Source organism: Ceratotherium simum, chromosome 15 (genome assembly GCF_057802395.1).
Source record: "Ceratotherium simum simum isolate JZ-2026a chromosome 15, ASM5780239v1, whole genome shotgun sequence".
NCBI lineage: Eukaryota > Metazoa > Chordata > Mammalia > Perissodactyla > Rhinocerotidae > Ceratotherium > Ceratotherium simum.
This window is the reverse complement of record NC_141914.1, coordinates 14,830,960-14,847,379: the sequence shown is the minus strand read 5'-3', so window position 1 is coordinate 14,847,379 and position 16,420 is coordinate 14,830,960. Positions and strand designations below refer to the sequence as shown.

Below are 16,420 nucleotides of genomic sequence, written 5' to 3'. Positions count from 1 at the left end.
ATCAGGTCTAAACAGTGACCATGTTGATATAAAATAGGAATTCAGGAGCCTGAGTTACCTAGTAACTTGGGCTGTAAATATATCACACACTTATTGATATCACAGAATTTTAGGATTCATAGGAACTTGTGAAATGATCAGATCTTAGCTTAGATGTTAATTCCTTCGGGAGGGTTTCCTGATTCCCCAAGACTGTATTAAATGCCCCCTTTGTGGGTCCAGCGTGCCCTCTTGTTTATCATCTCCACAGCAACTCTTACTACACTTTGCTGCAATGGTTATTTGCATGTTTTACTCCACTAGTCTGCTGGATCCGTGAGGTCAGAGATCAATACTCGTGCATGGTTTATCCCCAGCATTCAGCAAGCATAATAGGTGTTCAAGAAATATTTTCACAATTAGGAATGAATCAAGTCATATACACATTCATGATTTTCCATGTAGTTACCACATTATTATATTGAATCACAGAGAATTGAATGACGCCATTCTTTCCAATTACATCAGCATCCCTATAGCAGAGAAATTGCCCACATTTCAGAGTGAGAACATTATAATCAATAGGAAGGAGAAGGTCTACCTTTGAACTTAAGTTACCAATGCCCTTCCATTGAGCCGTGTTTTAAGACAGAGTTTCAGACCCAGGGACAGAGCCCTATCCTCCTTCTGATGAAGACAATGAAGTATTTGGTCAGCAGCAGGTAAGTTCCTCATAAAACCAAGGGTGTTGGCTAAGAAAGACCAAATCATAGCATTTAAATCTGAGCTCTCTCAATAGAAAAGCCAGAAGAAACCTACAGACAACTTGGGACAAGTGCTGCCAGAATGCCTTTTGGGGTCTTCTGACCACTCACTTCTCCAACTCTTCTTTAACTCTTTTACTTCGCCACTTGTATTTTCCCGGTAAATTCCCTACTTGCCCAGAAGGTGAAAGAAAAGACATGGGAGGATATGCGGGATGGGCTGGATGCTTCATATATACTTTCTCATTTAATTATCCCAAGTTGGCATAGGTATTTTTACCTCCATTTTACAGAGCAAACAGGTTAGTGAGGTAATTTGTTCATTGCCACACCAGATAATGGAGGATCCAACATGAAAACCCAGATGTACTCGAATCCCAAATATTTGAATTATGGTATACCTTCTCTCCTTGAACCATGACCTCTCTACTATTTTAAACCATGTATCTCCAATTTTTTATACTCTGTTTAACAAGTGAGCCCCACAATCTTACTTCATAATTATGTGTCTATTTGTATCTATAATTTTGTGACTTGGACCTATGTTCACGGAAGTCTCTCATTCCCAGTCATCACTATAGAAAATAGTCTTCCTGCCTTCTGACAGTACTGCAATAAAGTTATCCCCCAATTTTTAAAGCATGTTTAAAGGTTTCTTTTTATTTTTTTAGACATATGAGTCCTGAAACAATAAAGAATTATGCTGAAAGCAAAACAATTCTTAGCTTTATTAGAAAAGTATTGCTCAACTGGGTATATAACACTAAAAAGGAAAAAGGAGTCCCATCAAGGTGAGTGCTTTTGAACTTTAATAGAAATGCTTTTATATACATTTGAAATTCCCTTTTTATTTTTTTAAATTTATATCCTGAATACTTTCCAAAATATTTTGAGGTAGTTTACAACTAAATTACTTATATACACAGAAAAGTTACTTAAAGAAAAAAAAGACAGCGTAATAACTATTTTTATTATTGAGATAAATTTCACATAACAAGATTAACCATTAACCGTTTTTGTGTACCATTCAGTGTTGTTTAGTGCATTCAAAATGTTGGGCAACCATCGCCTCTGTCAAATTCCACAACATTTTCATTGCGCCAGATGTAAACCTGGTACCCATTAAGCAGTCACTCCCCATCCCTTCTTCCCCCTAGCTGTTGGATAGTACTACAGTCATGCATTGCATAACGACGGGGATACGTTCTGAGAAACGTGTTGTTAGGCGATTTCACTCTTGTGCAATCATAGAGTGTACTTACACAAACCTAGATGATATAGGCTACTACACACCTAGGCTATATGGTACTAACTCCTATCATATATGCAGTCTGTCGTTGATCAAAACGTCATTATGCGGGGCGTGACTGTAGTCTGCTTCTGTCTCAATGAATTTACCTATTCTGAATGTTTCATATAAATAGAATCATACAGTATGTAGCCTTTGTTTCTGGCTTCTTTCACTCAGCATAGTGTTTTCATCCATGTTGTAACACGTATCACTAGCACAAGGTCCATCCACTTTGTATCATGTATCAATACTTTATTCCTTCTTTTAGCTGAATAATAGTCCATTGTATGGATATACTATATTTTCATTACCCATTCATCGGTTGATGGACATATGGGTTGTTTTCATCCTTTGGCTGTTGCGAACAGTGCTGCTATAAACATTTGTGTAAAGTATCTGTTTGAATACCTGCTTTCCATCTTTTGGGTATGCACCTAGGGGTGAAATTGCTGGATCATATGATAATTTTATGTTTAATTTCTTGAGAAGCCACCAAATTGTTTTCCACAGCTACTGGGAAATTTTGCAACCAGGAAGTGTGAGTTCATCAACTTTACTTTTCTTTTACAAATTTGGTGTAGCTATTTGGGGTCCCTTGCAATTCCATATGAATTTTAGGATTAGCTTGCCTATTTCTGAACGTCATTGAGATTTTCATAGGGTTACATTGAATCTGTAGATTACTGTGGGTAGTATTGCTATCTTAACGATAATAAGCTTTCTAATTCATGAACATGAATTTATTTATTTAGATCATTTATTTATTATCGACTTGTCATTTATCATTTATATAACTTATCAATTATCATTTATTATCAATTTATTTAGATCTTCCTTAATTTCTTTCAAGGATGTCTTATAGTTTTCAGTACACAAAGTCTTTGGTTAAATTTAATCCTAAGTAATTTTTTTTTATGCTATTGTAAATGAAATTGTTTTCTTAATTTAATTTTTGGGCTGTTCCTTCCTAGTGTATAGAAATACAACTGATTTTTGTATACTGACCTTGTGTCCTGAAGATTTGTTGAATTCATTTATTAACTCTAGTTGTTTTTTGTGAATTCTCTAAGATTTTCTCTAAGTAAGATCATACCATCTACAAGTAGAGACAATTTTACTTCTTCCTTTCCAATTTGGATGCCTTTTATTTCTTTTCTTAGATTCAATAGGAGAAAATATAAACCCCTCTTCTCAATAGGAGTATCAAAGATTGTGTGGCTATCTTTAATCCACCACACTCAATGAATACCAAAAGGATATTTTGTACTACAATTCTTTTAAAGTCTTCAATACTGATTTATGCTACAACTTTCTGAGTAATTATTTCTGTTGACGTAACTTAAAGAAAGGGAGATTTGAAAAACGAGACTTGATAGTCAATGTATCCTTTAGGCTCTCTCTTAAATATCATTCATCTCAAAGGGTTAGTACAGATTCTGGACTCACATGGCTTGGTTTATAATCCCAGTCTCCTTCATTTATTAGCTGAATGAGCTTTTCAGGCCTGTTTTCTTATCTGAAAAGTGGGTATCGTAATATCTGTGTCATATTCTGGAGGCTAACTAATATAGGTAAAACATCTGGCAAAATGAAACATAATAGGTACCAAAATATGTGAGTTGGGTTCTCTTCTGCCTACCTCATGGTATGGTTCTAAAGATTACATAGTCTGTGTAGCAGCCTTTAGTCCAGGGACTAGCACTGGGAAAGCACTTAACAAATGTTAGTATTTATTACTAAATGCTGAATAGCATTCCATTCAAAATTGAGTTCTCTAGCCAATGGAGGAAGTCACTATCAAAGATCAACAAACACAAGGAAATAAATAACCATGAAAAAGAGTCAGTGGAAATGACAGCAGATTTATATTCCTAAGACTTCAGTTATTAGAATTATTCAATATGGACTATAAGTATTACTGAAAAGTTGAAATTAATAAGTGATGGAATTACAAACATGACAAGGCAATCACCAAAAGAACTGAATAGAAAGTGGAAAAATATATATAATTCTTAAAATTAAAGATTCAACTTAAATTATTCAGAATTGAATAAAAAATTAAAATAGTATATCTAATTTGGGGGGATACAGCTAGAGCTGCACAAAGAAGAATAAATGCATAGTATTGACAGGACTTCTGTATCAATGTCAGGGCTCTGAGAGGAAAAGTTCAGGACCCTGATATCTGAAGTGGTAGCACTTGGGTGGACAAACATGAGGATCTTGGACCCCCACATTCTCATGTACACTCTGGCCTGGCAGAAGCAGCTGCCTCTCCCCTGCTAGAGTATAATAGCCTCCTATCACCATCAGATGCTGCAAAGACATCACAAGATGAAGATTGTCTTTGTTTCAAAGTTAGTTTCTACCACCTTTCATTGGTTCTAAAGTAATTACGCAGCTCAAGTCTCAACACAGCTAGAAGGGGAAATATAGAGCCTTCTCCAGGAGATTACAACTCATCTACTGAAGGAATTACAGGACCTGCCTAATACCAGCAATACTAGTAGAACATATAAGAGAATGGATCTGGAGGATGTTGGAGCAGATTGCAACACAAGGTCACATTGGGGAGAATTTATTGGCATTGGTCTTATCCATGATGATTCAGGGATGATTCTGCCAAACACACTTGGAGTCGGTACTATTACACTCCTGGGATGGTTCTTTGAAGTTTGACCAGGTGAATAACCTATAGTAAATGAAGTGCATATGATAAAAATTAGAATATTTAACTAGATTTATTACGTGAGAAGGAAGAACCAACCACATGACTTTGTTTCCTGGAATGCCCAGAGGACATTTTCCTTCACTAAGGCAATGGTGAGAAACTCAATGATAGATGTCCTGTGCAGGACCTGGTTGTCAGTAGAGGCTGCCATGGAATTAGTCTTTCTAGTATCAAAAGGATTCAAGAATGGAGAGAGAGAGCTGGTGAGCAAAGGGATGAGATCAACTACTGCAAAGGAAAATCATGATCTCTCACCCTTTCTGTATATCCAAGTCAGTTCTCAGAACCAGAGTCCTTGAGAAAATACTGCAACAACATCACAAGTATATAAGATAAATATTCCCTCAATCTTTTCTCCAAATGACCTTTAGTCACATTACCAGAGTTACTGTGCACTGGGAAGAGAGAATACCCCGACTTTTTTTAGGACTTTGGGATATAGCATTTAAAATGATACTAATATGAAAGGCTTAAAATGCTATCACATTCCCCAAGTTAGACTTGGAGCTTTTAGACTAGATGATATATGGAGTTTCTGACCCAGTCTGTATCATAGAAGTCCAGCAGGTCCACTCTGTGATTATTTCCCTGAGACTGTAAGTGTATAATTGGAATGAATATACTTAGTATCTAGCCAAACACTCACATTGTCCCGCTGACCTATAGATTAATAATCATTATGGCAGGAAGGGCCAAGTGGCCAAGTGGAACCCCTGGCCAAAATAGTAGTAAGAAGTAATGCAGCATTCTAGAAGGAGCTAAGAAATTAACACCAACTTTAAAGATTTAAAGGAATTGTGAGTAATCTCCATCATATCCCCTTCAATTCATCTATCTGGCATAAATAAGTCAGATTATAGTCAATTATAAACTTAAGCAAAAGGTAACTTTGAGTGCAATTCTGTGCCAGATGGGATTTTATTGCTGGAAGAAATCAAGAAAAGCAGTCCGTGGCTTGGTCCAAGATAGCACCATAGGAGGCCCCTGAACTCAACTCCTCCCATGGATATACTGAATCTACAGCTACACATGGATCACTTCCCTCTAAAAGAAATCTAGAAACTAGCTGAGTGACGTCTACACATCAGGCTAATGAGAAAATACCTACATTGAGATGAGCAAGAAAGGCTGAGGCACACTCTCACCACAAAACCCACCCCCTGGAACAGAGACATACAATCAGAAGGGAACTCACAGCTCCTAGCTTTTCCCTGAGAAGCAAAATGTTTAGACCCAACATTTAGTGCCCCAACTTTTAAGACTTCCACCTGGGATGGGCCCCCAAAACGCCTAGCTCTGAAAGCTAATGGGGCTTACATCCACAAGATCCACAAGGCTAGAGAAGACAAAAAAATTAGTTCTTAATAAGCTTGCAAAGATAGTTTCTCCCTGTAAGGAGCTTGTGCAAAAGTCTGGCACCCTGGCTTTTGTGGCTGCTGCCCAGATGACACACCCCTTGATTATTTGGCTCTAGTGACCAGTGGGGCTTGCATTCAAGTGCCCACTAGAATATAGCAAACAAAGACACAGTTCTTAACTGGCTATCCCCCCAGGGCTCAGTACAGAGGAAGCAGACAGAAATTCCCATCTCTCAGTATTTCTCTGAAAGTTTATTTGCATACATCAAAAGCTGCTACCTGAGGGAATGGGCTTCTAATCAGCCTGCATCTAGGTGCTGAATAAGATCCTCCCCTTTGGGACACAGAGAAGTCTTGGCATACTCTCAACCACTGGGAGCCACTAAGACCAAATAAGGCAGCTTGGATAGTCATAAAGGTTTGAGAGACAACTAAGAGCCCAGGCTGGGCTGAATGATTAGGTTCAACTCCTAAACAAGACCACTCCATCAAGACTGGAAGAGGTGGCTGTTTTATCTAATGCACAGAAACCAACACAGAGAGTAAAGGAAAATGAGGAAACAGTGGAATATGTTCCAAAAAAAGGAACAGGATAAAATTCCAGAAACAGATCTTAATGAAGCTGAGATAAGTGATTTATCTGATAGAGAGATCAAAATAACAATCAGAAAGATGCTCACCAAGGTCAGGAGAAGAATGCATGAACAAAGGGAGAATCCCAACAAAGAGGCAGAAAATATAAGAAAGTACCAAACAGAAATCATAGAGCTGAAGAATACAATAACTGAGCTGAAAAATTCAATAGAGGGGCTCAATAGCAGACTAGATCAAGTAGAAGAAAGGATCAGTGAACTAAAAGAAAGGGCAATGAAATTCATCCAATCAGAGAAGAAAAAATAATTAAAAAGAGTGGAGATAGCTTAAGGGACTTATGGGACACCATCAAACAGACCAATATTTACATTATAGGGGTCCCAGAAGGAGGAGAGGGACAGAAAGAGGTAGAAAACTTGTTCAAAGAAATAATGGCTGAAAACTTCCCTAACTTGGGGAAAGAAACAGACATCCAGATCCAAGAAACTCACAGAGTTCCAAATACAATGTTTCCAGAGACCTACACTGAGACACATTATATAATTAAATTGTCAAAAGTTAAAGACAAGGAGAGAATCTTAGAAGCCGCAAGAGAAAAACAAGTTGTTATGTGGAAGGGAACCACCCATAAGACTATCAGCAGATATTTCAGCAGAAATTTTCAGGCCAGAAGAGAGTGTCATGATATATTCCAAGTACTAAAAGGAAAAAAAACTGATAACCAAGAATACTCTACACAGAAAAGTTAAAATAGATTGTTATAAATATAAGATGTTTTAGATTAGCCTCGTGGTAATCACAAAGCAAAAAACCTATGGTAGATACACAGAAGATAAAGAGAAAGGAATCTAAGCATACCACTACAGAAAATCATCAAATCAGAAAGGAGGAGAGCAAAAGAAGAAGAAAGGCACAAAGAAATAACAAAATAGCCAGAAAACAATTATCAAAATGGCAATAGTAATCCATACCTGTCAATATTTACTTCAAATGTATGGATGGATTTAAAAAAAAATCCATCTGAATGGATTAAAAAAAAAAAAAACCCAAGGGCCAGCCCAGTGGTGCAGCGGTTAAGTGCTCACACTCCACTTTGGTGGCTCGGGGTTCACAGCTTCAGATCCCAGGCACACACCAACACACTGCTTGTCAAGCCACGCTGTGGCAGCGTGCCATATAAAGTAGAGGAAGATGGGCACAGATGTGAGCCCAGGGCTAATATTCCTCACACACACACACACAAAAAACCCAAGACCTAACTATACGCTGCCTAGAAGAGACTCACTTCAGTGCTAAGGACACACACAGACTGAGAGTGAAGTGATGGAACAAAGATGTTCCATGAAAATGGAAATCAAAATAAAGCTGAGGTAGCTATACTTATATCAGACAAAATAGACTTTAAGACAAAGATTGTAATAAGAGACAAATAATTATATAATGATATCATGACATAATTATATCATTATACACAGTTATATAATGATAAAGGGGTCAATCCAACAAGTGAAAATAACATTTGTAAATATTATGCACCCAACATAGGAGCACCTAAATATATAAACCAAAAATTAACAGACTTGAAGGGAGAAATAGACAGGAATACAATGATAGTAGGGGACTTTAACACCCCACCTTAAACAATGGATAGATCATCTGGACAGAAAATCAATAAGGAAACATTGGATTTAAACTACAGATTGGACCAGATGGACCTAACAGACATTTACAGAACATCCTATCCAACAGCAGCAGAACACATTTTATTCTCAAGTGCACATAGAACATTATCCAGGATAGATCATATGTTGGGCAATGAAAACAAGTCTTAATAAATTTAAGAAGATTGAAATCATAAACATCTTTTCCAACCACAATGGTATGAAATTAAAAATCAATTACAAGGAGAAAACTGGAAAACTCACAAATATGTGGAGATTAAACTGCATACTACTAAACAACCAATGGGTCAAAGAATAAATCAAAAGTAAAATCAAAAAATATCTTGAGAAAACTGAAAATGGAAATACAACACACCAAAACCAATGGAATGCAGCAAAAGCAGTTCTCAGAGGAAAGTTCATAGCAAAAAATACCTACATTAAGAACAAGAAAAATGGCTGGCCCGGTGGCGTAGCAGTTAAGTTCACATGCTCCACATCGGTGGCCTAGGGTTCTCAGGTTTGGATCCTGGGCGTGGACCGATGCACCGCTTGTCAAGCCATGCTGTGGTGATGTTCCGTATAAAGTAGAGGAAGATGGGCATGGATGTTAGCCCAGGGCCAATCTTCCTCATCAAAAAAAGAGGATGATTGGCATCAGATGTTAGCTCAGGGCTAATCTTCCTCACCAAAAAAAAGAAAGAAAGAAAGAAAGAACAAGAAAGATCTCAAATAAACAACCTAACTTTACAGCTCAAGGAACTAGAAAAAGAAGAACAAATTAAGCCCAAAGTTAGTAGAAAGAAGGAAATAACAAAGAGCAGAGTGGAAATAAATGAGATAGAGACTAAAAAGATGATAGAAAATATCAATGAAACTAAGAGCTGGTTTTTTGAAAAGATAAAAAAAATAGAAAAACCTTTAGCTAGGTTTACCAAGAAAAAAGAAGACTAAAATAAATAAAATTAGAAATGAAAGAGGACACATTACAACTGATACTACACAAATACAAAGGCTCATAAGAGACTACTATGAAAAGTTAGGCACCAACAAATTGGACAATCTAGAAGAAATGGATAAATTCCTAGACCATACAACTGCCAACTCTGATTCAGGAAGAAATAGAAAATTTCAACAGACAAATTACTAGTAAATATATTGAATCAGTAACCAAAAACCTCCCAACAAACAAAAGTCCAGGACCAGATGGCTTCACTGGTGAATTCTACCAAACATTTAAAGAAGAATTGCTATCAATCCTTCTCAAACTCTTCCAAAAAATACAAGAGGAGGGAGTACACCCATACCCATGTTACAAGGCCAGCATTAACCTGATACCAAAACCAAACAAGGACACTACAAGAAAAGAATATTATAGGCCAATATCCCTGATGAACATAGATGCAAAAATCCTCAATAAAATATTAATAAACCAAATTAAATAATACATTTAAATGATCATATACCATGATCAAGTAGGATTTATTCCAGGGATGTAAGGATGGTTCAACAGCCACAAATCAATTAATGTTATACACCACATTAACAAAATGAGGATAAAAGTCATATGATCATCTCAATAGATGCAGAAGAAGCATTTGACAAAATTCAACATCCACTCATGATAAAAACTCTTAACAAACTGGGTATAGAGGAAATGTACCTCAACGTAATAAAAGCCATATATGACAAGCCCACGGCTAACATCATACTCGATGAAAATCTGAAAGTTTTTCCTCTATGATCAGGAACAAGACAAGGATGCCTCTCTCACCACTTTATTCAATGTAGTAGCGGAAGTCCTAGCCAGAGCAATTAGGCAAGAAAAAGAAATAAAAGGCAACCAAATCAGAAAGGAAGAAGTAAAACTGTCTCTATTTGCAGATGACATAATATTATTTATAGAAAACCCTAAGGACTCTACCAAAACCTGTTAGAACTAATAAACAAATTCAATAAAGTTGCAGGATATAAAATCACTATATAAAAATCAGTAGCATTTCTACACACTAATAACCAACTACCAGGAAGAGAAGTTAAGCAAACAATCCCATTTAAAATTGCATCAAAAAGAATGAAATATCTAGGAATATGTTTAACCGGGGAGGTGAAAGAACTGTACACTGAATACTATAAGACGTTGATGAGAGAAATTGAAGAAGACACATATAAATGGAAAGATATTCTGTGCTCATGGATAGGAAGAATTAATTTTGTTAAAATGTCCATCCTACCAAAAACAATCTACAGATTCAATGCAATCCCTATCAAACTTCCAATGGCATTTTTTACAAAAATTTTTAAAAATCTGAAAATTTGTATAGAACTACAAAAGACTCTGAACAATCAAAGCAGTCCTGAGAAAGAAGAACAAAGCTGGAGGTATCACACTTCCTGATTTCAATCTGTATTACAAAACTGTAGTAATCAAATAGTAGACATTGGCATAAAAACAGACACATAGGTCAATGGAACAAAATAGAGAACCCAGAAATAAACTCATGAATGTAAAGTCAATTAACTTATGACAAAGGAGCCAAGAATATACAAAGGGGGAAAGATGGTCTCTTCAATAAATGGTGTTGGGGGAACTGGACAGCCACACGCAAAACAATGAAACTAGACCACTATCTTACACGATACACAAAAATCAACTCAAAATGGAGTAAAGACTTGAATATAAGGCCTGAAACCATAAAACTAGAAAAAAAACATGGAGGTAAACTCTTTGATATCTGTCTTGACAATGATTTTTTGGATTTGACACCAAAAGCAAAGGCAACAAAAACAAAAATAAAGTGGGACTATATCAAACTAACAAGTTTCTGCACAGCAACGGAAACCATCAACAAAATGAAAAGACAAGCTATGGAATGGGAGAAAATATTTGCAATTCATATATCTGATAAGGGATTAATATCCAAAGTATTTAAAGAACTCACACAACTCAATAGCAAAAAAAAAAAAAAATCTGATTTAAAAATTGGCTGAGGTACTAAAAAGATAGTTTTCCAAAGAAGTCATACAAATGACCAACGGATACATGAAAAGGTGCTTAACATCACTAATTATCAGGAAAATGCAAATCAAAACCACAATGAGCTATCACCTCATGCCTGTTAGAATGCCTATCCTCAAAAGGACAAAAGATAATAAATGTTGGTGAGGATGGATGTGGAGAAAAGGGAACACTTGTGCACTGTTGGTGGGAATGTAAATTGGTACAGCCACTATAGAAAACAGTATGGAGGTTCCACAAAAATTAAAAATAGACCTACCATACGATCCAGCAATCCCACTTCTAGGTATATATCCAAAGGAAATAAAAGCAGGATATCGAAGAGATATCTACACTCTCATGTTCATTGCAGCATTATTCACAATAGCCAAGATATGAAAATAACCTAAGTGTTCACCAATGGATTAATGGATAAAGAAAATATTATATATATTCTCATATTCCTCTTTATCCATATAGATATATATATATATGTATAATTATTCAGCCATGAGAAAGAAGGAAATCCTGCCACTTGCAACAACATGGATGAAACTTGAGGGCATTATGCTATGTGAAATAAGCCAGACAGAGGAAGACAAATACTGCATGGTATCACTTATTTGTGGAATCTAAAAAAAAAATATCAACCCATAGAAACAGAGACTGGAAAAGTGGTTGCCAGGGACCTGGGGATGGGAAAATAGAGAGAAGTTGGTAAAAGGTTATAAACTTTAAGCTATAACATGAGTAAGGTCTGAGGATCTAACGTATAGCATGGTGACTATAGTTGATAATACTGTATCGTATAATTGAAATTTGCTAAGAGAGTAGAACTTAAATGGTCTCATCCTCAAAAAAATATATTTATGTGAGGTAATGGATGTGTTAATTAACTAGATGGGAGGAATCTTTTCACAATATATATGTATATCAAACTACCATGATGTACACTTTAAATATCTGCAATTTTATATGTCAATTATACCTCCATACAGCTGGAGAGAGGACTGAAAAAGGCAGAGGCAGTGTTAACCACGCAGTTAACAAGGCTTACACTCTGTGGCTTCTCCCTCACACAGGCACTGCCTGAGGCCTTGGAGGGCCCTAGCGATTTGATGACAGGATCATCTATTATTCATAATTTCATCTTCTTCTTAAATAGGGCCCCAAGTTGTAAAATTTTCAGGTCATGAGTAACACAGATCCACCTCTGAGAATACGGAAGTGATCTATACTTACCCAATCTTCAATCAGTAATTGATTAATCATTTCATTTGAGTTTTAACAATAATAATGCATTATTATACTACTCGACTAATTAAAAAATAAAATTTAAATACTTAAAGTAAATCCTCTCACTACAATTCCACTCTCTAGCATACTTGGTATGGCAACTTTTTAAAAGCATATTCATTAATTTAAATTTTTTGATAAAATGTGGATCTGTACTGTTCCACTACCACACACCCTAGGATTTGTTCCAGATTTTATGCCTTGACAAGGAAAGATGCTCATGATACATTGTTAAGAGAAAAAAAAAAAAAAAACAGGTTACAGAACAATACGTATGGTATAATTCCTTTTGTGTTTATAGATAATGATTATATAAACAAAAAGATTGGAACAATATTCAAACTGTTAATAGTAGTCATCTCTGAGAAGAGAATTATTGGAACATGGGAGGGATTCCCTTTGTTTTATTTTTTTTTAATATTTCCGGTTTGAATTATCCCTGTTTTATAACCCAAAGTATTTCTATTAGAAATAGAAGTAAAAATGAATGAGAGGTGAGTAATGTGAGAAAGAAAGAGAGGAAACCAGCCTCAAGACATTGAGCAGAGGAGGAAATTAAAAGGGCAACATCTGAAGTAGGATGCCATAAAGCATTAGGTAGTGATGGCTACTTCCCAGAATTAAGCTGTGCTTTGTAGCTATTGATGATTAGAATAGAACTGAGCATACGATGAAAATAATCCAACGTAATTCTTTTATCAGATAAAACTATCTTTTTTTACAGGCATTGCTTTCTTTATGTATGCCATAAAATAGTATTTACTGAAGAATTTGAGCATGTCGGATACCTTGTGATACTAATGAATATGTTTCCTATTATAATTTCTTGGATACCTGGGTTAAATGCTATCTATGAGCATGAAGTAAGACGTTCTAACTACTCTTTTCTTGCATTTTATATCCTGGAGGCCCTACTTAAGGTAATATAAAATGTGTGTGTGTGTGTACGTGTGTGTGTGAATGTGTTACACGTCTAACAGGAAGATTTCCTAACTTCATTTTTCAACACTAGCTACAGACAGTTTTCTAAAGGAGTGTATGAAATTCTCCCTCACTTCTCAAACAAGTAAACTTTAATTTCTAAAGGTGATTTTTTAGGGTGATTCGATAGAAAATATCCATACTTTAAGTATTGCTTTTGTATTTGCAAAAATAAATTTTAAAATCATGTGTGTTAAAGGGACCCAGAGTGAGTTTCAAAGGTGTTGCCAATGTTCTTAAACTTAACAAGGTGGTGAGTACATGGTTGGTCATTTTATTATTTTTGTACTAGACAAATAAACTGATGAATAGGTAGATTGATAGGTATTCATTTATACTTGAAAACATTTCATAATTTGATTTTTCAAATCCAATATAAAAGTACTTGTTAAATAATGGGAATATATACCCAAAAACTGATGATAATATTGTGTCATATGGATCAACAAGTTGTAATAAAAAATATTTTTAGCGGGAAGATTTAAATAGAAGAATTATAACTTATATTTGGATGAAATAAACGAATTTCAAATTTTTCCTGAAAAATTGAATGCTACTGCCTAGCCATGATATTGGGGGAAGGGGATGGATTCACATTCAATCACATTGTATGTAACAAATTCCAAGTTAGTTGGAAAGACCATAGGAGATTTCATATAATTAAGAGGAAATAAAGCAATTAGGGTTAGGGTTAGTAATAGGGTGAGAGTGAGAGTGAGGAGTTCCCTAAAATCATTTAATGTGTACTATAGTGGAAAGAGCACTGAGCAGGATTTAGCAGACTTGGCTCTGGTTTTGGTTTTCTCTGACAAACTGTTAGCTGTTCATCAAATTACTGAACTTTTCCCAACCTCAATTTCTTCTTCTACAAAATGTTAGGGTTGGCCTAAATGACAGATGAAGATCCCTCTAGCTCTACTATTCTTCGTACTTTGCCAAGGTTAAGCTGCTGTCATAGCCATGCACCACCATAGCTTCACTCAATCAGGCCCACATAAGACAGCAGAACTGGGCTGCAGAGACATTGTTACACTTCACAGCTGAAAGGATACTCTGAACTAGGCAATCTCATTCTTCACTCTCCCTTCTACTTAACTCAAGACTCATCCTCACTGCTCGACCTGCAAACTTGCCTTTACTTATCATTTCCTTCACTCTCTTTACTATTTAGTTCAGTTCTGCCCCTTTGTACTGTGCCTTTTTAAATATCCATTGTGTTAATAAGAGTAAAAATAAATGATCACCTTGAAGGTACCAATCATTTTGATTATAACATTTCAAATCCTTAAATTAACCCTTTAAGGTAGATATTATGCCTTGCATTTTATAGATGAGGGACCTGAGTCTCTGATAACTTGTGTAACTTGTCTAAAGTCACATAGATAATCAATAGTAGAGTTGGGATTCAGTCCATCAAAGTTTGTGTTCTTTCTAATATACAATGCTGCCTTAGAATTCCCTACTCGTATTTTCAACATTTTCCCAAAACATTCCTCAACCTGTTAGAGGAATGGTTCTTTTGAAACTTTCTCAGAGGAAGGGTAATCGCTCTTCTGCATCTAAGAGCCAGAGGGTGGCATTACCTGAACTTCCAACCATTCTTTGACAACCTTACATTCAACAAACCCCTATTCCTTTGAAGCCTACACTATCCTTTTACACCAGGATCTTCCTCTCCCGTGGCTCTATTCTAGTGACCTCCAGGTAATTTTCTCACGCTTCCGAATATTTGGTATCTGGATAAGGTTTTAACTTTTATACCAGTTCTTTGAAGTTCCTATGAGAATGATCCAGTGTATATTCCGTTTCAATAAGAAGGAAATGAGACATCTACAAGAGGCTAAATGGTGACTTGGGCAGGACCTCACAAGACCAGGATCTGGTCTTCTACTTCCTAGATTCAGACACTGAATTTCCTCAGCCCAGCCAAATGTGAGCAGACTCAAGGAAAATGATTGTCTACCACTAAACACACAGGAGTCTGTTTATAAACAAATATGGCAATTTCTTAGTTTATAATGGAGCATGTGCTTTCCCTGGGACATGAAGATGTCTGTCTCCTACACTTTCTTTGAATCATAGTGAGTAGGGGGATCAGGCTGCTAAAAGAGGACAAATTAATCAGAATTACAAATCAGTATCTTAAGTATTACAATAGAGAAACACACAGGGTGCTATGGGAAAAAACAAGAGCTTGTTACACAGAATAGTAGGGTCAGAGAAGAAAGGCTTTCAAGGGAAGGAGGTGCTTGAGTTGAATTTTGAATAATGAATAAGAGTCATAGTAGAAAATGAATATATGAATATGTAGCATAATGGGCAACAGGAACAAGGGAAAACTTAGAGGCAACACTGTGACACATGTGAGGAACATCATTCCCAATGACAGAAGCTTAGGAATAGGTTGCTCAGGGAGATTGGAGAGATGTTAAAATGTGTGGAGGATATGGAAAATGAGACAAGAGACATAGACATGAATTAGGTCATGCTATCTTGTCCACTTCCCTGGCATCAACTACCATTCATAGTCTAATGACTCCCAAATTCATGTCTCCAGCTCAGATTTTATCCAGAGCCTTAGATCATATAGACATGATGACTGAATCTCTCTAACAGAATACTGTGCAAACATCTCAAACAGCATATATGAAACACATGTATCTTCTCTGAACCTACTTTTCCTTCAAAATTCCACTGGAAACCTAATTTCCCAGGCTGAAATCCACAATCATCTTTGACATCTCCCACTGTCTTAGCTATAAGTAGG

At 36.1% G+C, this 16,420-nt stretch overlaps 1 protein-coding gene across 1 annotated transcript in view; it reads left to right on the top strand.

Annotated features, from left to right (window-relative positions):
• Nucleotides 1-16,420, top strand: part of SLC9C1 (solute carrier family 9 member C1) — an 89,643-nt gene that overhangs the window by 49,276 nt on the left and 23,947 nt on the right. Inside the window, 2 exon segments of the mRNA XM_087439423.1 lie at nt 1,415-1,534; nt 13,397-13,592. Coding sequence (XP_087295549.1) covers nt 1,415-1,534; nt 13,397-13,592 — 316 coding nt within the window.